The 24,000-nt window shown below is 39.5% G+C and overlaps 2 protein-coding genes across 15 annotated transcripts in view; both read right to left on the bottom strand.

The window, feature by feature from the left end:
- The window catches only part of LOC109419125 (uncharacterized), a 319,242-nt gene that overhangs the window by 14,203 nt on the left and 281,039 nt on the right, over positions 1–24,000 (bottom strand). The gene's annotated exons all lie outside the window — the stretch shown is intronic.
- The window catches only part of LOC109426187 (uncharacterized), a 252,441-nt gene continuing 239,282 nt past the window's right edge, over positions 10,842–24,000 (bottom strand). For 11 of the 14 annotated variants that reach the window (XM_062842937.1, XM_062842939.1, XM_062842936.1 and 8 more), the window contains 5 exons: positions 17,605–17,838; positions 17,117–17,544; positions 16,744–17,054; positions 11,113–11,271; positions 10,842–10,997 (listed from right to left, as the gene is read on the bottom strand). In XM_062842937.1, the coding sequence (XP_062698921.1) occupies positions 10,917–10,997; positions 11,113–11,271; positions 16,744–17,054; positions 17,117–17,544; positions 17,605–17,838 (1,213 nt within the window). In that variant the 3' untranslated portion in view covers positions 10,842–10,916. The remainder of the gene's footprint in view (positions 10,998–11,112; positions 11,272–16,743; positions 17,055–17,116; positions 17,545–17,604; positions 17,839–24,000) is intronic. The other 3 variants (XM_062842932.1, XM_062842933.1, XM_062842941.1) reach the window with 1 other exon arrangement.

Here is a 24,000-nt window from a genome sequence, read left to right as displayed (position 1 = left end):
CTTCTTCTTCTTCTTTTTTATGGTTCTGCGTCCCCACTAGGACTTGACCTGCTTCAATTTCGTGTTCTTCGAACTCATCACAGTCATTAATTGAAGGGGTTTCTTTGCCTGCCGTTGCATGAATTTGTATATAGTAAGGTAAGTACAATGATACACTATATGCCCAGAGAATCGAGAAAATTTTCCTGGTGATTTTGATCGCAACAGGCTGAATAACGCACTATGGCCAAAACACCCGAATAGCCAAAACTGATGCTTCTACTCTACTGAAATGTGTTCTAGCTTGATTCAAGCTAGGAAGAAATTCGACACGATCGCAATGAAACCAATCACACTGGGCCAGGAACAGAGATTAGCAAGACAAAACCTCTAGCACATTGGGGTTACGTCCTATCAAGTTGGTGTCTTCGGCAAAGTTGTTGGGTTTTATCTGCGCCTCCAATTGCGCTTGGAATTTAGTTTGTAAAACCGCCGCATAGGTGGCGCTGCGGTACTAACTTTTTTATTTTACATCCTAGAGCTTTGGCGTCTTCGGCAAAGTTGTAGAACAGGCAAAAATATGAATAGTTGTCGAAGACACTAAAACTGTAGCTCTTAAAATTACAAAGTTACATTGAATTTAATAAACGAACCACTTAAATTTTCGGTTTTATGTCAATATGTATCTTGTTTTTCAGCCTACATGTTTCCATGGCAACAGAAAACAAAAATCGCAGTAGTCGAACAGGATCGTACATTTGAAATTGTTTTTCTCTCTTGCAACAATCATGCGTTTTGAGGAATAATATATACATTTGTATTACTAGTAGAAATTCCTGTATTAGTGTATATGAATGTTATATCGCTAGCTGTCGATGTGCACCTTCCTGATTTTGCCCGAATCAAACGCATTTTTCGTAGGTGAATTCACTTCTAGTCAGGGATGGGAACACTCACTTGGAAAGAGTTACACTCACTTGCTGTTTTCTCATCTCAGAAGCACGCTATCAAAAAACAGTGTATGGAGCACTTTTATCTTGTGGTTTTATCTCAAACTTTTCCGAATAAAGTAAGGGTCGTACACGCATACCAAAGTCAAAACAGAGCGTTGAAGGCAACTCTCCACAAGGTGAGTGTAATTTGCATTCACCTCGTGGAGACTCGTCTTCATAGTCCTCTCACGACTTTGGTATGCGTGTACGACCCTTGATGTATTCGGCAAAGTTTTAGATAAAACCACAAGGTAAAAGTGCTACATACACTGTTTTTTGATAGCATGCTTCTGAACTGAGAAAATACCAAGTGAATGTAACTTTTTCCAAGTGAGTGTTCCCATCCCTGCTTCTAGTATCTTTTATGCTTTTGTTTCATGCATTTTAAAACCAAATCAGCAACAATATCAACAGCAAAACTGAAGAATTTATCAGATAAAAGTTAACAAATTATCCATTAACGGCCTTTGTGGGTTGTGAAGATAGCGGACAAAAGGTATATTAATTCACTTATATATTTATTATATTAAGTATGATTGAAGTAAGGCGCCAGCCACAAATTACGTAACGCTCTAGGAGGAGGGGGGAGTATGGCCAAGCGTTACGGCCCATACAAAAATTTTCGGGTTTTCATACAAAAAAGCGTTACGGAGGGGGATTTTAGCGTTACGTAATAAATGGATGCTGCCTAAGCAGCAATACCATGCGGAATATTGCGGGATTTTTCTAGAAAATAAAACTGTCGATGAAGTAGGTGGAATCTTAAACTGCCTATGACCGCATATTAGTCCCATATATGCTGGGTTTCTTATTCATATGCGATCATGGGCAGTATATGAAAATTAAATCAATCGTCCCGATGGTGTAATGTTTTAAAAGATGCTCGTCAACTCATTACTCTTGATATAATAATTAGGGTGTAAGTGTCATAAGTAATCTCACGCTCCCAAATTCATCCTATTTGTAAACAAGCGATTACGGCACCGTTTGATTCTGTTCTTTTTGTTTTTTTTGTGCTCACTTCTAACAAAAGTACAAAAATAAGAAACAAAACAAACAGCACTTCAGTCCCGTGTTCTTCGTAGGATGAGAAGGGTACGAATACTCTATTAGTGAAATAAAAAAATCTACCTCTAGCCATTCTGCTATTTTGTAATCGCACTAAAACTGTGAAATGAATAATTCGAAAACTTTTATCTGACAAATCTTTCAGATTTTCTGTTGCAGTTGATATTGTTTCAGATTTGACGTGAAAACGGATAAAACAAAGGTAAAGTTGGGGCTCAAAAGAAGCTGTCATCCATTTTACGCCAACCACAATATCTCAGCTAACTTATATCCGATCCAGTTTATTTTTTGAATTCGTTTGGGCTCAAATTAGGCTCCTCGTTAGACTTGTCTAATACTGAAAATAAACTTATTTGGATGCACGACAATCTGGAATTTGCGGTGGGCGTGAAGTGAGTGGCAGCGTCTTGTTGCGGTCCCGAATGTTTAAAAAGATTCAAGAAGCGAATTTACTAACCTACATGCGTTTCATTCAGGCAAAATCAGGAAGGTGCAGATTACGCTATATCACTCATATACACTAAAACAGGGATTTCTACTAGTAATACCTAGACAAATGTATGTATTATACCTCAATGATACTTGCATGATTGTTGCAAGAGTGAAATACAATTTCAAATGTACGATCTTGTTCGACTACTGCGATTGTTGTTTTCTGTTGCCATGGCAACATGTAGGCTGAGAAACAAGATAATGACATAAAACTGAAAATTTAAGTCATTCGTTTATAAAATTCAATGTAATTTTGTTATTTTAAGAGCTACAGTTTTAGTGTCTTCGACAACTATTCATATTTTTGCCTGTTCTACAACTTTGCCGAAGACGCTAAAGCTCTAGGATGTAAAATAAAAAAGTTAGTACCGCAGCGCCACCTATGCGGCGGTTTTACGAACTAAATTCCAAGCGCAATTTGAGGCGCAGATAAAACCCAACAACTTTGCCGAAGACACCAACTTGATAGGACGTAACCCCAATGTGCTAGAGGTTTTGTCTTGCTAATCTCTGTTCCTGGCCCAGTGTGCAATCTAGATTGCGGTGCTGAAATTGTCAAAAAAGTATATACCGCTACAAGCTTTAGTAGCAATAGGGCACTGCATGCTGCGGTTGCTAAGAAAGTATTTTCTAAGCAGTCTTGGAAGCGTAAAGATGTGCCTCTCTCCAATGTCATCGAATAGGGAGACGATGACCAAGAGATTCTAACAATATTCGCTCATTTTTCAGTCATGACGGAGCGTGACAACGAAGCCTTATTGCATGCAGATATACGGTGTATTTAGAGCAATCATTACTTTGCATGAACATTTAAGGTTGATTTAAAGTGGAAATGGGCAATTATACGACTTAAATATGATTATACCGGTATAATCTTCATTTGATTCTATAATTGCCTATTTCCAATCTTAAGTTTGCATGTAAAGTAATGATTGCATCGTATATCTGCATGCAATAAGGCTTCAGCAACGTGGTTACTTTGGAAGGTTGTAAACAAGACAATTACTAGCATTGATGGATCTCGTTTTTTTTTGGATCATTTAAATCAAGAATATACAGGGTGTTAGGTTCCTGAGTGCAAACTTTTTAAAGGGTGATAGAGGACCATAAATGGTGAAAACAATTGTTCTACGCATATGGTCAAATCTCAACCGTTACGTAGTTATTGAACTCTCCATGTTTTTGACTATTATTGGCTTAACTGGCTATAACTTGAAAATGGTCAAACTTATCGCAATTTTTAAACCCTTATTCGAAACATTATTGAATTTTCTATCAAATGGCATCTTTGAATCGATTGGTTGAGTTAAATAACTAAGTTTTCTAGAGCAAATAGCTTAAAAGTAGTGTGTTTTAATTTGTTGTTGTCAACTATCTTTTAAAAATGCGTAATAAATTAAAATTCTTTCTTAGGCAAAGTTGTGGCCCCTGTTTCACTCTACAATTCGTACTTTAACATCAAACTTCTATCTCTTATCGTTTTCTTGCAATTTTGATTTAAATATCGCATTTCAGATAATAAATTTGCAACTTTCAAGGTAAGCACTTTTTTGCGCACAGTGTCGCACATTTTAATTAAAATTGCAAGAAAACGATAGGAGCTAGAAGTTTGGTGCCAAAGAACGAATTGTAAAGTGGAACAGGGGACACAACTTTGCCTAAGAAAGAATTTTAATTTATTACACATTTTTAAAAGATAATTGACAACAACAAATTAAAACACACCACTTTTGAGCTATTTGCTCTAGAAAACTTAGTTATTTAACTAAACCAATCGACTCAAAGATGACATTTGATAAAAAAATTCAATAATCTTTCGAATAAGGGTCTAAAAACTGCGATAAGCTTGACCATTTTCAAGTTATAGCCAGTTAAGGCAATAATAGTCAAAAACATGGAGAGTTCAATAACTACGTAACGGTTGAGATTTGACCATATGCGTAGAACATTTTTTTTCACCATTTATGGTCCTCTATCACCCTTTGAAAAGATTGCACTCACGAACCTAACACCCTGTATGTCCTCTCTACAATGACTAATCTAAATTTGCTTGTATAAGGTGACAATTTCAATTTCAAAACAGCGCTGTTGCTAAGTCTTCGACGTTTCGTGGCCTTGATGTTTACGATTCCGACTTAGAAGAATTTCGTCAGATTCCGGACTTATAAGAATATAGCCAGCTTTTCATGGGTGGCTTGGTTTTATTCAATATGTGGAATTCGTGTGCGTGGGAAAGTGTGCTGATTTATGACTTAATGAACGCACGGTGGCACCCCTACTCCTTCCGGATTCCTTCTGGGGTTCCACAGGAATTCCATCCGAGATTCCTTTCAAGAAATCTATCGCGGTTTATCTACAAACTTGTTCCAGGGCTGCTCCAGGAGTTTCTTGTGGGATTCTCAAGAAGATCTTGGTAAGATTCTTCAGGGGTTATTGAGGATTCCTTCAGAAGTTCCCTCTGGGGTTCTTTCAGGAGTTTCTCCTGAGATTCCTGAGGTTGCGTTCCGTCTGGGATTCCGTCAAGAGCTCTTGCCAGGATTCTTCTTGGCTGTTCTCCCGAGATTCTTCCAAATAATTTTCCTGGAATTTCTTAGGAAATACCTTCTGAGACTACTTCAGGAGTTTCTAATTCCTTCAAAACTTTTTCCGAGTTCCCGGATTCTGTGAATTTCAGAATACCAATAGATAAGCAGGCAGGAAAAGTGGGTCGTTCAAGAATTGACGTCAGTTATTGGCTTAAGTTTGGTTTGCACAGGCGCTTCCCGTAAAAAGCGTTTTTATATGAAAAAATATCGTTCATTAAACGATAGTTTTATCAGATTACTACACAGTTCAAAGTTGTTACATCGAGTTTGCTGTAACAAAATGACCTCCATCGCTTACAACACAATTTTCCATAGGATTGCAAAATTACACGTTGGGCAGACAACTTGCTCACAACTTTGCGTAAAAGAATTCTTTCATGCAAAATGGAATTGAATGAAATGGAAATTTTAGCGTTCTGGTATTTACGTCATGTGCAGTTTGCAGTATTTCTTTCTGTGTACATCCTCCATGATTTCCATCCTAGATTCTCCATAGTCTAATGTCTTCAGAATTTATTTTTTGTCTTCAAAAAAGTATTCTAGGTAAATTTGCCTATGAATTCCAGCAATTTCACCCACGATTACTCCAAGAATTTTCTCGGAGATTGCTTTAGGAATTCCTTCCGAGTTCCTACAGAAACTTCTTCAAAAATTCCATCTGGGATTCCTTCTTGGAACTTCATGCGAAATTCTTCCCGCAATTCCTTCTGGGATTTCTTCATGAATTCTTTCTGAGATTCTTCCAGGAATCCTTTAAGTAGTATTCCGCCAAAAACTTCTCCAGGATTCTTCCAGAACCTCCTTCCGGGATTATTTTAGTAACTACTTCTGAGATTGCTGAGAATTCCGGGAATTTTATCTGGGATTCTGTCAGGAATTGCTTCTAGGATTTCTACAGGAACTCCTTTGTGAATTGCTTCAGGAACTTCTTACGGGATTTCTTTGGGCAACTCTTGCCGGGATTTTTCCGGGCAGTTCTTCTGGAACTCTTTCAGAAACTGTTATCGTGGTTTACTTTAGGAACTTATTCCAGGATTCATCTAGAAACCCTTTCGAGGTTTCCTCCAAGAGTTCTGTTTGGAATTCCTGCAGATCCTTCCGGAATTCCTCCAGAAGTTCATCCTGGAATTCTTTCAGATGTTTATAATGGACATCCTCCAGGAGTATTTTGAGCAATTCTTCCAGTAGTTTTAATTTATGACGTTCCTCCTGAAGTTCTTACAGGATTTCTTCGGAGGAAATACTCCAGCAAGTTACTTCTCGTTTTCCTCCAACAAGAGTTCCAGGAGGAATCTCAGACGGAACCTTTAAGGAATCTCAGAAAAAGTAGGAATCTCAGGAGAAGAATTTGAAAGAATCCTAAATAAACCACCGGAAGAATCCCACAAGAAACTTAGTTTTTTTTGGAGTTTCTGCTGTAGTTTCATTGGAATTTTATCAGCAATTTCTTTGGAAATTGATTTGGAAATTTAAATATGTTTTCAACTTTTTCCTCTTAAATTCCTTCAACAATTCCATTTTAAGGTCCTTTGAAAATTTCTTCGGTAATTTTAGTGGAGGAATCCCTGGAGAAACTTCGGAAAAAAAAATCCTAGATAAATTCCCTAGAGGATTTCGCATAGGAATTTCTGGAGGAATTCCTGGAGGAATTCTTGGAGATACTTCTGGAGGAATCATCGGAGGAATCTCTGGAAGAATTCTAAGAGAAATCCCTGGAGAAATTTCTGAATAAATTCCTTAAGAAATTTCTGATTTGAATAAATGAAGGATTTCCTGGAGAAATTCCCGGAAGAATCGATTTGGGAATTTCCGAAGGAATTCCTGGATCAGTTCCTGGATAAATTGCTGGACGAATTCCTGAAGCAATACTTGGGGTAATTCCTGGTGGAATTCTTGGTAGAATTGCTGGAGGATTTCCTGGAGAAATTCCTGGATAAAATCATAGAGGAATGACTGGAGGAAAACCAGGAATAATTCCAGGATAAATTTCGGGAGAAATTCCTGGGGGAATTTCTGAAGGAATCCCTGAAGTATTTATCGGAGAATTCCTGAAGAAATCCTTGAAGAGGAAGAGGAATCTAGAGAAATTCATGCAAGAATCTTTCAAGGAATTCTTGGAATAATTCTTGGATGAATTCCGGGAGAAATTTCTGAAGGAATCCCTAAGGGATTTAATGAAGAAATTTCTGGAGAAATTGTTGTAGTTATTTCTGAAGGAATTAGTGAAAGAATCCGTGGAGGGATATCTGAAGGGATTCCAGGTGGAATTCTTGAAGATATTCCTGGAATCCTAGAGGAACCCCTATAGAAATCCCTGTAGGAATTCCTGCAGGAATCTCTAGAAAACGTCCTTGAGAAATTTCTGTATAAATTCCATGAGGAATCCCTAGAGAAGTCCCTGGAGGAATTCCTTGAAGAACCAATGGAGCAGTTTCAGGAGGAATCCCTTCAGTAATCCCTGAATGAGTTCCTGGAGGAATTCCTGGAGGAAACTCTAGAGGAATTCCGTGAGGTATCTCTACAGGAATACTTGTAGGAATCTCTTGAGGAATTCCTAGAGGAATTTCTGGACGAATCCCTGTAGGAATTTTTAGAGGAATCCACGCAGAAATTCTCAGAGGAATCCTGGAAGAATTCCCGGAGGAATTTTCGGAAGATTCCCTGGAAGAATTCTTGGAGGAATCCCAGGAAGACTTCCTGAATAAATCCAAGGTTCAATTTCTGATGAAATTCTAGGAGGAGTTTCTGAAGGAATCCCTCGAGAAAGTACTGAAGAAATCGAAATTGTGAAGAAACCGTTGAAATTCATGAGGAAATCCTGAAGGAATCCTATAAAGAGTACGTAGAGGAACTCTTGGAGGAATCCCTGTAGCAGTTCCTGAAGGAATCCCTGGAAGAGTTCCTAAAAAAAACCCAGGAGGAATCTCAGAAGCAATCCCAAGATGAATTCTTAAGGGATTCTCTAAACAGTTCCTGGCAGAAGTCTTGGATTAATTACATTCACAATACGCGCGACGTGAGACGAAACATAGCACTTATAGTTCTTACGTTGGCACAAATCACGAAAATTTGATAGCTTGGATTAATTCTTGGAGAAGTTACTGAAAAAAATCCAGGAGGAATTCCTGAAGGAATCCCAAGAAGAGTTCTTGGAGGCATTTTTCAAATAATCCTGGAAGTTGTTCCTGAAAGAATCACAGAAGGAATTCCCGGGTGAATCCCTGGAGGAATTCTTGGATGAATTTGTGAAGAAACTCCATGATGAGTCCCGGAAGCAATGCCAAGAGGAATTCCACAGGGAATCTCAGGAGAGATTTCTTAGCGAATTCCTGGAAGAATTTGTGTAGGAGTCCCTGGATAAAAAAAATGATGAAATCCATGTCTGCAGTAATTTCTGGACGAATTTTTGAAGTATTATACTTGGATGGACTGCTAAAGGATTTTTCTACAATTTTTTTGAGAAATTCTTGGATTAATTTTTTAAAAATCTCTGGAGCAATATTTAGCGGAATTCTGGATGGAATATATGGAGAAATTCCTGAAGAAATACCTGCAGCCATACCTTAAAGGATCTCTGGAGAAATTCCTGAAGGATACCTCAAAAACAGCATTTGAACATTCACTGAAGGAACCTCTAAAGATATCCCAGGGTGAATCCCCGAATAAATGAGTGGTTGAATCCCTTGATGAATTCTTGAAGGAATCTTTGGAAGAATTCATGATAGAATCACTGTAGCAAGCTATGAAAAAAATCATGGAGGAATTGTACGTACTCAAATAGTTTACGAAACTGGAAACAGATCTAAACCAGTCATTTTGATTCCTCAAAACTGCAATGCCGATTTGCATATACACATATCAGGCGCCCATGCCGCTTAAAAGTTACCTCATGTCAGGCCCCCCCTGGGCCCCCTCTAGAAACAAATTCTAGCTACGCCAATGGGAATCCCAGAAAAAAAAAACTCTTCATGGAATCTCAAAAGAAGGAATCCTTAGAAGGACGATTCCCAGAAGGAACTCATTGGGGAGTTCCAGAAGGAACTTTAAGAAAGATGACAGAAGAAACCTATTGAGGAATCCCTGAAGTCCTGGTCGATCTCAGAAAACAATAAATGCTGGAGGAGTCCGGAAAGAGCCGAAGAATTCTCAGAAGATGGTTTCCTCAGATGGTGAAGTCTAGGAAGGAACTCCTTGCGGAATCCCTTACGAAACTCCATGGAATCCTTGAAGAAATATCCACAGATATTTCAGAAGGAATTTTGCTTGGGGCCTGGGTAAACTTGCAGTGAAATTGTGGGAATTATTGTAGAATCCTGGTATGGTTGCAAATCTCCGCCAATTTGCGTTCAAATTCCAAATTTTCAAAAAGCTTCCCAAAATTCTAACACAACCATAACATAATTATAACAAACCATGATATTTATAACTCATTCTGATATAATCATGTTCGACATTCTAGGTAATTTCAAAATACTATAACTCAATCATACTGAAAAAACTTGTAATTAGAAGGCACGAAATGTTGCTGCTATTTAATCGAAAAATTGAGAGATGAAATTTGTGAAAAAAAAAAATCGCGTTCTGGTGCGATTTGAACCCACGTCTCCGTATTCGCTAGACCGGCGCTTTAACCAACTAAGCCACAGAACAAGTAACAATTCTGCGGAATAGAAAGCCACACCGTGAACACTCCTTTTTCACAAACCCATCTCTCTTTTGGCTTAGATGCCAATCCACAACACACTCGCGTTTGTGCCCACTAACTACAAGTGAGAGCGAATTATTTTTAATTAAGCCGAGACTTACTCTCGTACTCCGCATACCTATAGCCACAAAGCAGTTTGTTTTCTGGTGTCTAATTCAGTATGCGTCGAGAGCTCGACACGGATTATATATCATATAATGTTAGAAATGTTGTTTGATATCTCATTGTGTTATTATTTAGGTTTGAGTCTTCGAAATTTAGAAAATAATGTGACAAAATTCTATCTAATTTTGATAGAAACTAAAATTAATATCACGTTTTGTTATAATTTTCATCTGATTATAACAAAATAGGTCATTATCTGGATAGACCTGTGTACTTTTTGCTACAATTTTAGATGTTTTAATCATCCTGCATCTAGTTTATAACATAATAAGTTATGCATAACATAATCTGATATAAACTTGATATAATTTTCTAGTCAGCTTGCCCATTCGGGATATGTTGAATTTTCAAGAGTTTTACTATTTTGCTGCACAGTGTTCATTTTTACTCAACTGAAAACAAAACTAATGTACTAACTAAAGTTCAAAACCAATAAATTAGCAGCAACTTTTGCTTTGGATCGGATTTTTAATGGATGCTTTTAAACTTTGACGGGATGTTTATGGGTTTGAAATGGGAAAGAAGCTGTTCTTAAAGAGAAAATCAATCAATCGACATGTGAGTAGATAGCTTGATAGGTTAGACGACAGAGATGGGAAAAATCTGACTGCGGGTGAGTAAGAAAAAGGCGACGGAAATCCTTGATATGCGATCGTAAAACCGTTGATGGTTAGTTATTTCCCGTGAAATAAAGTCAAAAGCGGAATATCGTTCTATTCTAAGATAGAAAAGTGGTGCATTGAAATAAGTAGGTTATAGAGAGTGATCAGATGTTGAGTGTTTCAACTTCTCGGCTTGTTAACTCAGGGCATGTACTAACGGTGCAAATGGTCTAGTCAAAAGATTCAAATATGTGTGAGTGTGTGTACGGGTACGCGTTGTCTGTGAGATAGGCCGGGAAATTAGACAAACCGAACTGAAAGTGCATATTTACCCTTGGGTGTCTCCTCCCTCTTCGGCCACCAGCAGTTCGTACTCCTGGGCGGCGTATCGGTCCCAATCCGAGAGCTGCTGCAGCGTCGAGAACCCGGAAATGGAACAAAAATAAAGATTTGACATTAATATGGCGATGGGAGGAGGAAATAGTGAATTTATTGGTAACGGTCGGTTGGTTGCGGTTCCCTACATCATCATTATCACGCTGCGCAAATGGATCCCGCTGTTCGTGCTCCATGTACTTCTCCAGGTTGAAGAACGTATCGAAGAAGATGGGCGTCATCTTGCACCGTTTCAGGTCGGCGAGCGTGACACAGCCGGGCGTTGTCGGTTTGATCATATCCAGCATCTGGAACAAATGAGGAGGGGAGATGGATGCGAATCGTTTAGTATTGATCTATGATTTATTTGTTTTGCAATTTTAGACTAGTATTTTAAATTCTACCGTGTAACCCCGTTGACTTGATCGATTTAAATCTGAACATTTTTTTTTAAATTTGAATCTCGCTAATTTGTACATTGTTCAAACTGAAAATAATTCAATCGTCATTCTTCAAAATAAGTTGAACTATCAAACTAGAACTTTCATGCTTGTAGGGTTTATAGTAGTTCGGATAACAAATTAATCCCGTAACTAACTGCTTATATGTTCTTCTCCCCAGAAGGGCCTTGGCCAACCCTCATGTGGCCTCCCTGCTTGCATAGATAACAACCAGGATCATTGGCGACTGCTTCATTTGCAGTGAGGGATAGCTCTAAGGGGGACCCAACAGAAAGGACTACCAAATTCATGAACAACAACAACAATGTGATCGAGAGTGGAAATACAGAGGGAACGTCGTTGAACACGTTCGCGCGATGAGGACTGACTAGATTCTTCCAGAAATTTCACCAGGAATTCCTTCAGGGATTTCTCCAGAAAATGAGGCTTCCTTGAGAAATTTTTCGGAGGACTGTCTGAAGGAACTCCTCTAGGAATTTCAGCCAGAATTCCTCCATTCCTAAAGGAATGTCTGCCGGAACTCCTTCAAGATTTCCTCGAGGACTTTCTCCAGGCAATTCTCCACAGATTCTCCTAAGAATTTTTCCTGGATTTTTCCAGGAATTTCTTCAGAAATTCCTCCAGGAGTTAATAATTGATTTTCTCCAGAAAATGCTTAAAAAATCCCATCAATGCTTAAAAAATTCCATCAGAAATTCCTCGAGGAGTTCCTTTAGACAGTCCTCCACAAATTTCTCAAGGAAGCCTCATATATTTTCCAGAAATTCCTCTAATAATTCCACCAGAAATTCCTCCAGTAAATATTCCCGGATTTCCTCCAATGATTCCTCCAGAAAATAGCCAGAATTCCTCCAGAGAATCCCTTATCCAGGATTTTTTCACAAATTCCTCAAAAATCCCTCCAGAAATACCTCCAGGAATTCTTCCAGGGATTCCTCCAGAAAATCCTCTAGGAATTTCTGCCAGAATTCCTCCAGAGAATCCTTATGGAATGTCTCCCGGAACTCTTCCAAGAATTCCTCCAGAGATACCTCCATGGATTCATCCAGGAATTTATCCAAGGATTCCTCCGGGAGTTTCTCCAGATAATCCTTAATCAATTTATGACGGAACTCTTCTAGGAATTCCTCCATGAAAATCCTCCAGAAATACCTCCAGGAATTCCTTCAGAAAATTCCCTAGGATTTTTTGCCAGTTCCTCCAATATTTTTTGTATGGATTCTTCCAAAAATTCCTCCACGGATTCTTACAGAACATCTTGAGGAACTTCTCCTGGAACTTTTCCGGTAATTTCATTAGGAATTCCTCGAAAAATTTCTCGAAGGGTTCCCCCATGGATCCTCCAGAAATTTATCCAGCAATTTCTTCGGGAATCCCTCCTCGGATTCATCCATGAGTTTCTTCAGAAATTCCCCAAAAAAAATCCTTAAGAAAGTTCTCGAGGAGTTCCTTCATACATTCCTCCAGGGATTCCTCCAGAAAACCATAAATATTTGTCCAGAAATTCCTCTAAAAATTCCTCCAGAAATTCCTCTAGTTATTCCTCTATGAATTTCTCCAAAAACTTCTTCAAGAATTTCTCCAGAAATACATCTCGGAATGCAAACAGGGATTCCTTAATGAATTCTTTCTTTCTCCAGCAATTTATCCAGGAATTTCTCCAGGAATTCTTCCAGAAAACCTTTAATATTTCTCCAAAAATACCTCAAAGAATTACTTCGGGTATTCCTCAAGGAATTCCTCCAAAAAATCCTTCTGAAATACTTCCAGGAATTTCTACAGGGATTTCTCCATAAATTTCTGCAGGGAACTCCTTCAGGAATTACTCCAGGAATTCCTCGAGAAATTCTTCTAGAGATTCCTCCATGGATTTCTACAGGAATTTTCTCAGGTTTTTCTCTGGAATTTCTTCAGAAATTTCTCCTGGGATAACTCCAGGAATTGCTCTAGGTATTCCTTCAGAAAATCCTCTACGAATTTCTCCAGTGATTCCTCCACAGATTTCTCCAAAAAAATTAAAAAAAAATCTCCTGGAACTCTTTCAGGAATTTCTCAAGAAATTTCTCCAGGGATTCCGCCATGGATTTCTCCAGGAATTTTTCCAGGAAACTCTCCAGAAGTTTCTTCAGGAATAGCTCCAGGGATTCATCAATAAATTTCTTCAGATATTCCTCAAAAATCCCTTCAGGAATTCTTTCAATATTTCCTCGAGGAGTTCCTTCAATCATTCCTCCAGAAGGCAGCAAATATTTTTACAGAAATTCCACAAAGAATTCCTTCAGGATTTTTTTTCCAAAAATTCTTTCAGGAATTCCTGCATATTTTTTAAGGAATTTCTCCAGAAAAACCTCTAGGAAATGCAAGGGGCATTCTTCTAGGTATTTCTCCTGAAATTCCTCCATGGAATCATCCAGGGGATCCTCCACAGATTCCTCCAGGGATAAATCCTGGGCTGGAAAACGATGAGTCGATAAGGAGAGCGTTCCTCCAGAAATTTCTCCAGGGAAATACAGAATTACAGCAGGGATTTCTCCAGGAATTTACCAATGCATTCTTCAGGATTTCTAGGGATTCCTTTAGGAATGTCTCCAGGGATTCCACCAAATATTCCTCCTGAAAATCCTCCAGGAATGAACGCAAACAGGAATACTGATGGTGCCCAGAAATCGCAGAACTCCGCGCATCCTGCCTCAGCGCTAGGAGGAGGATTCAAAGATATTAAGGCGCGTAAGCGAACGTGCTACGATAATCTCTACCAGGTAGCCAACACGACCCCCTTGGGGTGATGACTACAGGGTTGTCAAGTTCAAAACGAAGGTTCAATAGCGTCAGCTGGGCCGCCTTCCAATGTGCCATACACCACCTAGGAGTCCCTATAAGCCTATGCTAGATACTGGAGAGGTACTTCCAGAATAAGGTGCTAATCTATGACACGGAGGAAAGTGAATTGGAGCTACCACATCACCGCGAAGGTACATCAAGGGTCCATCCTAGGTCCGGTACTATGGCACACGGCATTCGAATCAGTGGTGGATTGTCCATGTAGATGCAGGAAACGCAAAACGGATACAAGAACGGACACCAAGATCATGCGCGAAGTAAAGAAAAACCCGAAAGCTACTGTCCGTGAGATCCAGTTGCTGGTCGAACTGTTCGTCGTCGTCTTGTAGCACAGGGGCTCAATTAACAAGGTTGCCCGGAAGCGTCCATTTAATAGCAAGGCAAACAAAGCCAAACGGCTCATGTTTGCTATTGAGCATGCTGATAAGCCCGTTGAGTTCTGGAAAACAGTTGTCTGAACGGACGAATGGAAATTCGAGCTTTTCAATCGAAAGCGGCGGGTTTGTGTGTGGTGCAGATCGGGTGTGGAGCTTTAGGATCGCCACATCCAAGGCATGGTGAAGCATGGAGGAGGAAATGTGATGGTCTGAGGATATTTTTCTTGGAGTGGAGTGGGTAGTCTCGTTAAAATCGATGGGATAATGATTGCAGATTCCTACATCGACATCCTGCGAGAAAATCGGGAGGTTTCGCTGATCCAGGCGGGCCTTGAAGAGAATTTTCTACATCAGCAGGACAACAACCCGAAGCATACTTCCAAGAAGACCAAGTCTTTCTTTCGGTCTTGCCGGATCAAACCGCAGGAATGGCCCCCACAAAGCCCAAACTTCAACCCCATCGAGAATTTGTGGACGATTCTAGATGCCAGGGTTGACAAAACTGGCGTTGCCAACAAGTCCAACTATTTTGAAGCCCTCAAGAACGTCTGGGAAGAGCTTGATATACAGCACCTGAGGAACCTGATGGAGAGCATGCCAAAGCGCCTGCGGCTGGTCTTGAAGGCCAAAGGAGGACACATAAACTATTTAAACGCTTTTTTTTTACTTAAATTTGTTTTCCCGGGAGCCAAAATGAAGTGGGCACTTTTTTCTGTCACTGTTTTTTTTTTTCTATAATAGGGTGGGGCGGGGCAAGATGGGTCACGGGGCAAGATGGGTCAGTGCCATTTTTGGGCGCATTACTCATGTTTTGTTTAGATTAATAATTTTGTTAGATGACCAGCATGAATATACAAAAGTTTGGGGCATTGATTGAAAAATTATTCACTCTCATTGGAAATAAAAAATAAAATGGTTTTTAGCCACTTTTCTTATGCGATACATTCCATATAATCTCCATATAAACGGCCGCGGGGCAAGATGGGTCACCTTCAATTTTGAACGTATTTTTGGAGCATTCAAAAGTTATTTATTTTTTATTACAAGACTATCTTATAAATGACTTCAATCAAGCGGAATGAACGCTCAAAATAATAACATAAAATTATGATAATTTTTTAGGGAAAACATCGATTTTCAAGTCGCCTTAGGACCACTCAAATCGTAAAGTTTTATATATTCCAAATAAATTTATAAAATGTTTACTAGTAGCTCTTGTTTACTCAGTATGGATATGGAGCATATATGAATGCGGAACAAATCTTATATTTTGACGTTTTTCGTTGAGAAAATGTGAATTACTTAAAAAGTGACCCATCTTGCCCCGCACTTTTTTCACGGTGCAAAATCGATCACTTTTTAAAACTGTTCGTTTAACATCATATTTTGTATTTAATGAACTTTTTATCGACTTTTAGCATAGCTAACTAGTGTATTAAAGAGTAGCGGACGAATACAAACCAATACGATTTGTATTTACAAAGTTATGGTGATCCATCCTTATGCGACCCATCTTGCCCCGCCCCACCCTACTAATTGATTTTTTTTTACTTTGAGTCGAACTCTTTTTTAATCATTGTTCTGTAAGTAAAACTTGAAAAGCATATTAAAAAGAAGTTCTAGAAAAAAAACTGCGGTCTGTTTACTTTAATTTCAACCAAATAAATGAGAGAAATGCAAAAAATAATGGGGTTGGCACTTTATTTTGCCTATCAGTGTATCACTCCTGACAAAATTGTTGAAAGGATGTGTCACCCGAATCACACTTGAACTACATACACAGACAATGGTGGGCCGACCAACAGCAAGTTGAGTTGCCCACACTCCCCATTAAGGAACTTAAGTTCAACGGGTAAATAGTCTAAGCCAGGGCCCAAGCTGACAGGGGAGAGAGGAAAACTTAAGGCGATGGCTGGTGGAACGCTAACCAATAGAGAATACGGTCCCCCTCCCCCTTAGAAGTCATCCCTAACGGGCGTACCGCGAAGGTTAGGAAGAGAGACAAAATTAGCTCTTAGTGGGTCTACCCCCAAATAACCCGAGAAACCGCCTATTTGGTGTCTGATCAGCAGATTTTCTCATTCTATAAAAATAAACTTACCTGACACAAACAGTCTTCAAAGGGTAACGTCTCGATTCCGAGCGACTCCATCCGGTGCTGCTGCTCTTCGTAGAAGTACTCCAGCTCGTACATCGACAGCATCCCGTCGCCGTCGACATCCATGCAGCGGAACCAGTACTCGATGGCCGTCGGATGCGTCTTGTCCTCCTCGGCCAGCAGGAACCACACAAAGTCCGTGTAGGACATCTTGGGCCCATTCGGGCCCACTATGATCGGGTTCGGGTTACCCCGTCGGGGACCTCGCGTCACACAGCCGGAAAAGATCCGCTCGATCATGCGGGATGATAACGCTACAAGGGATAAAGAGGATTGTCAGAAATACAACGACTCGAATCTTCCCAAAACTACTCACCGTGATCGTTGTGCCGGGCCAGATCCTGCTGGTCAATGTACAGGTCGTGATCCCGGTCCAGCTCCCAGAACTTACAGTAGATGACGTAGAAGTGCTCGTAGCTGAAGTACGCCATGATCTGGTTGATGTCCTCCTCCTCCTCCAGCAGTTGTATCACATCGAGCAGGTTGCTCTTGCGCAGTTCCGGCACGGTGATCTTCCCCGTCCAGCTGCGGTTCACGTTGTAGTAGATCCGGGCTATCACCGTGTGGACGTACCGCGAGTGGAACTCGGCCGCCTCCTTGAGGAACGCCAGCCCCGGATGGGTGTCCACCACGTCCTGTATCAGGGAGGCAAAGTCTTCCGGCAGGATGTAAGGCCGCGAGCGGTCCCCTCGCGACATGATGAACGTGAAGCGGGACGCCGGATCGTGGCAGAAGGAAGTCATTCTGGGGAAAGTGAAACCATCAATTTCTACGGAAAAGGGAATTGCACCGTGGAGTACTCACTGTCGCCAGAAGCCGATGAACTTGTCGCCGTTCACGCAACCGCTGGCCGTCAGCGGGGTGCACATGAACAGCGGAACCCGCCAGTAGAGTGGCACTTGGCACATGGTCACAATCATGTGGAACTTGTCCCGGGGGCACTCGTAGTTGGGCAGGTTCTCGAACACCTGCTCCAGTCGTTGCATGGTCGTTTCCGTCGTGATGGCCGGCGGAGGTTTGCCATTCGGGAAGTGGAATCTAGACGGAAGATATGGGAAATGAAATGGAAATTTAAGTAGATATTTTATTTATCAAGTGGAAATGCTGAATTTCGAAAAGTAAAACTAATCTTCTGGATCTCCCAAAACATTATAAGAACATTTGAGATGTCATAGAACATCCAAATTATACTCGATTTTGAGTTCCGTAAGATTCAGAGAGTATTTAGGGAGTTTCAGGAGGTTATAAGAGAAGTTTCTAGGCGTTTCAACGCATTTTAGTGGGTATGAAGAGATTAAAGGGGATTTCAAGGATTTTTCAGAGGAATTTCAAGACCTTTCAAGGCATTTCAAAGCGTTTAGGAGGTTCCAGGGATGTTTCAGTGGGGTTTCAAGGCGTACCAAGACATACCGAGGCGCTGCAACACGTTTTCAGGAGGTTTTAAGGGATTTTCAAAGGAGCTCCAGAGGGCTCTCAAGGCGTTTCAGGTGGTTTCATCGGGTTTCGGAACGCGTCTGACGCCTCCTGAAATTCTTTCAAACTTCCTGAAATCCCCTAAAACACCCAAGAAACCCTTTTGAAACGGCCCAGAAAACCCTTGAAACCAACTGGTATCCCTCTAAAAACCCCTGAAATGTCCCTGACATCCCATGAAACCTCCACGATCCCCATAGAGCGCCTCCGAAACCTCCTGGGACGCCTCTGAATTCATTACCACCCTAGGTAAACCCTTAAAACGCACTTGGAACTCATTGAAACCCTCTGGAACGCTTCTGAAATGCCTTAGATCTCCATAGAACGGTTTTGAACCCTTTGAAATCCTCTGGAACGCTCCTGAAAATCCTGAGAACGCCCTTGAAACCCCATGGCACGTATTAGAAACCCCCTGAAGCCCCAAAGAATGCTCCTGAAACCCCATGGAATGCACCTGAAACTCCTTGAAACTACCTGAAAAGCCTTGAGAATGCTCTTGAAACCCCCTAAAGCCATAGAACGCCTTTGAAACGATCTGAAACCCCCAGGAACTCCCATGATACTCCTTGAATCTTCCTGCAATATTCATTAACCCTTATGTGGCCGACAAGGTACCCGGGTACCCAGCTCCCATTTAAAATACACGGTGTAGAAAAAAGCAAAAATTTTGTCGGACACATAACGGTTAAAGCCCCTGAAGTTCTCTGGGACACATCTGAAATCTCTTGAAACTCTCTGGAACGCACCAGACACCCCCTGAAATGCCTACGAAACCTCCTGAAACCCTCAGTAATGCCCCTGGAACCAACTGGAATACCCCTGAACCCCCTCAAAATTCCTTGGAATGCCCATGATGCCACTTGAAAGGTTAAGCTGAAAAACAGCAAGGCTTCTGGGACGAACATGATCCCGGTCGAATTGTTTAAGTGCAACAGCGAGCGGCTATATTAAGCAATACAACAGCTTATTGGATGGTCTCATGTGCCCGATCTACAAGCGGATACAGACTATGTAGAGTGAGGAATAACCCTTTAAAATTCGACGTGCAAGACACCGTAGCGAGTCCTGTTCAACAGATTGGGATCTGTTGAGGAGTCCTCCGTCGGCGGTTACCAGGCTGATAAGGGGGAACAACGATGGATCAAATATTTAACTTGTGAATGATCTTATCCAAACTTCCGGAGTATAGCTTGCAGACTCACCATCTAATTTTTCATTGATTTCAAACCAGAGCGTACGATTCAGTGGAAAGAAATGAGCTTTGGCAGATAATGTCAGAGAATGGTTTTCCGACGAAACTAACTAGGTTGTTACATTTAATAACAAAGACAGTGGTAAGTAGAAGTAAATTCATTAGGTTACACGACTGAATGTTGTGGAAATGGCTACTCAGATGTGGATCCGTTGTTCTGAACTCCAGAATAGTTTGGCAGATTAACCTTCTTTGTGCATTAGGGTTATTATGACCCAAAACGCGATTTCAAGCATTTATATCTCTTTTGTTAATTAACCTATAGTAATAAAACTTCTTGATTTTTAATATTTTGCAGAAACGAAGCATTAAAAAAATCTTAAGGTGAAACCAAAATGGCGCCACAAAAAAAGTTACGAATAATGCATTGGGGTCATCACAGATAACAGATGTTTATACTAGTACAAATTTTTCGCAGAATCCTGTGTAAATGTTCAAAACGATATACGTTGGCTCACTACCGCCATCTACTCAACTGATTGCGACATTACATCTAACTTGAATGCAAAAATAGTTCAAAGTTCCACTTTCATTCAAGATCGAATACAATCTTGAATGTAAAATTGCGTAGTGCATGCAATCTTGAAAGCGATCACTGACTATCGATCACTGCGCCATCTCTAAATGATTGCCACATGAGTTTCAGCTGCTCGTTACATACAAAATGGCTGTTGAGCATTTTTACACACATTGCCAATAAACGTCTGTTATCTGTGGGGTCATTATGACCCAGAAATTCAAACTCTTTTAAAATGATGATTTTTTCACAAATTCAAATGACAAATGTCTTATTTAATAGATAATTTCGACAATAATGTGTTGATATGTTGAAACAGTGGTTCCAGGAACATTGGCCACCGGGAATCTGCAATACAGGGCACCATGTCAGACATGTCAAATAGCACTGCATTTTGCCAGTAGTTGTTGAATATCTCGCGTTCTGAACCATTTAGAAGGATACTGTCTTCGGCAAAGTTACTCAGAAGACTAAGAGCTTTTGCATAGAAAACAATTTAGTTCGAGAATCACTCACTGTGTGGCGCTAGTGCTCTTGGAAGCCTCCAGTTCAGTCTAAACGTCGTAAATCTCGCAATCTGGACCACTTAGAAGGATACTGCCTTCGGTAAAGTTGTTCAGAAGATTATGAGCTTTCGCATAGAAAACAATTTAGTTCAAAAATCACTCACTGCGTGGTGCTAGTGCTCTTGGAAGCCTCCAGTTCAGTCAAAACGTCGTAAATCTCGCATTCTGGACCACTTAGAAAGATACTGTCTTCGGCAAAGCTGCTTAGAAGACTAAGAGCATTCACATAGAAAACAATTTAGTTCGAGAATTACTCACTACGTGGCGCTAGTGTTCTTGGGAGCTTCCAGTTCAGTCTAAACGTCGTATATTTCGTGTTCTGGACCACGCCAAGACGCTTTCAGCCAAATTTTTCTGAGCTGAAAGATTGAGCTTTTTTTTACTGAACTTTCGGCAAAATTTGCTGAGTTACAGCAATACGTTGATGGTGATCAGTAGATTTTACTGAACAAATCAGCAAACTTTCAATGTGTGTACTTATCAACAAACCTTGCTGAATTTTCATAAATATGTTGCTAAAACTTTCAACTTGGCAAATTTCAGCAAAGAATATTTGCGGTGTATTGGTCTTAGAAGCTGAAAGCTTGATATAATCGTTGTGTATCCATATGTTACTATGTTTGTAAAAGCTTCCTAGAAGAAAAGAAGCCATTGAAAGTATATTTCAAAATTCTCTCACAACGTGGAACTTGTGGTCTTTCAAGCTGTCATTTTGCTCTCAGTGTCAAGTATCTTCTGTGTAATTTATTCTGAAATTTCTTTTTTTTTTCAGTTATTACTTTGGATATCTGTGCAACAATTTCTTAAGGATTTTTTTTTGAAAATCAGTTCTAAAATTACTCTGAAAGTTCCTTCGGAAATTTCTTTTTTAAACCTGCTACATTATTTTTGGAAATTTTTTGACAATTCTTTTGGAAACTGTCTCAGCTGTTGTGTCGACAATTGAACTCGCAATTTCTTTGGTGAAACTTTTCAAGTTTTTTTAGGAACTTCGTTAGAAATTTTTTTAAAAAAATATGTGGCCAAAAAGTTTTCCAAATTCTTTTGGAAACATTAATTTACGTAGCAAATGCTTCGGCAATGGCTTTGTGAACTTCCTTAGAAATTTAATCTACGGAAATTTAATTGGGAATCCCGTTTGAAAGTTCTTTTTGTTTTTCACAATTAGTTTGAAAAATCCTATGGTTATTACTTTGGGAATTTTTTCAGTATTTTTCTGGAAACATCTTTGCCAATTCTTACTGAACTCGATCGGGTATTTAATTGGGCATTTCCTTTGCAAATAGATTTGGCGAATTTCCTAAAAGTTATCCTGTGAAAGTATTTCGAATTTCCTTTGGCGGAATCTCTTCGGCAAATTCTTTGGAATCCCTGTCAGCAATTTTTATTGGATTTGATCTTCATACGGGTAATATTCGATGGGACAATGGAAATTCGCGGCAAAATTTCTGAAATTTCGCGGGTGACTTTTCTGAAAAGCTAAAAGATTCGCGGAATTTCGCGCTCCTACGTTTTTGACCGTATAAATGTAAAAAAAACGCAATTTTGGGTATAAGAAAACTTGACGTCATAGAATGTGATTAGTGATAAACCGGAAAATAATAAAAGTAGTAAAACTTCGCAAAGAAACAGCCTAACTGTAAATCTGAATATCCATAATGCTCATGTGGACAGAGTTCTGAACAGTAAGAATCTTGGAAAGATCCGAAAATTTGATTGAAAAACTTAAGATTTCAAGAACATTTATAAGGTTTTTCGTCAATTTATGCAAATTTCGCGGTATTTCGCGGAATTTTCCAAATTTCGCGGCCGACACTCAATTTCGCGGATTTCGCGGCTTCCGCGAAATCGCGAATTTCCATTGTCCCTCCTCGATATAGCGAATTTGATATAACTGTACATTTTGCTTCGATATTATCAAAGAGTACCTGTATAAGTTTTTTTTTTGAGTTTTCTTAGAAAATTTTTTTGGAAACTATTTCGGCAATTTCTCTGGAATTTTGTTCGATAACTCTTTTGGAAATTTTTCAGCAGTAATATTGGAAATTCATTTAGATTATTGTATTTAAAAATATCGTACTGTTAGTGACGCCAGCCATTTAGGCGTATTGTAAGCCACACCGATTGTGGGTGCGATCCCCATTCCGGTCGGAAGAAAAATTTCACCGAACGGAAAATTCTTCATTGAAATTCTCAAATTTTGACTGTTTGTCAACCTTTTATATGCGCATCACTGGTACAAATTTGAGCTCGATTGGTTAATCTTTCGCGAAGCTAGAACCGTTCTCGTAAAACACTATTTTTAGACAATCAATTTTTGAGCTGTCATATCTCGGAGACCAGTGAACCGAATTAAATGAAATTTTGAACGTTTATCAACAATATATTAATGCTTGAAAATTCTTTAAAATATAGATACTTTTCAAACGTTGAAAATTTTCACCGTTGAGAAAATGACTATGTAAGCCTATATTATATGGTCATTTTTCACAAACTTGGCCATAACTCAGGAACGAAAAACAAAGTGCATTCCATAAATTTCAGCGATCAAAGCTTATGAAATTACCTTCTTAACAATAGTTTTTGAAAACGTTCCTCGAGTTCGGGCATAGTTTTCCCGGTTTTTCTTAATGAATTTTCTCAACTTCCACTTAATTTTTTTTTATTTCTGAGAAAATTTGCTTTCATTTTCATTAAAAAACCTTGTTTCTACGATGCTTTGTTCTTGAGTTATGATTTTTTTCAAAAAAAAGGCTTATATGGCACATATAGACATTTTTCAACAAAATTGGCCATAACTCAAAAACGAAAAAAAAGTGCACTCCAAAAATTTCAGCAAATAAAGCTTATAAAATAACCTCAAAAAATTTTTTCAAATAATTTTCCACGAGTTCGGGCATAGTTTTTCCGGCTTTCCTTTGCGAATTTTCTCAACTGTGGAAACTTTTTCCAGCTCATATTATTTTTTTGATATCTGAGAAAATTTGCCTTCGTTTAAAAAAAAATTGTATCTACAATGCTTCGTTCTTGAGTAATGATTTTTCAAAGTAAGTAGTGTCAGGGGAAAATAATTAATTTTCACCTGAGTTTTCCGGGAAAATAGGCGACCTTGAATTTTTATTAATTTTTTTTTTGTTCATATATCCATGAGCCCTACCTGTGGAAAAAGTTTCATGAAAATCTGAGACCCTTCGGCCCAAACCCGTACGGTAATATAGCTATCACGTCTCCAGTTAGTCTAGTGGTTAAGGAATCCAATCCGAAGACGGCGGGTTCGATTCCCGTTCGGTCCTTGCATTACAATATACAAATTCTTGCAATGGCAGGCAAAGAAAGCCCTTCAATTAATAACTGTGGAAGTGCTCAAAGAACACTAAGTTGAAGCGAGGCAG

This window comes from Aedes albopictus, chromosome 3, assembly GCF_035046485.1.
Source record: "Aedes albopictus strain Foshan chromosome 3, AalbF5, whole genome shotgun sequence".
Classification (NCBI taxonomy): Eukaryota; Metazoa; Arthropoda; class Insecta; order Diptera; family Culicidae; genus Aedes; species Aedes albopictus.
This window is presented reverse-complemented; position numbering and strand designations above follow the sequence as displayed.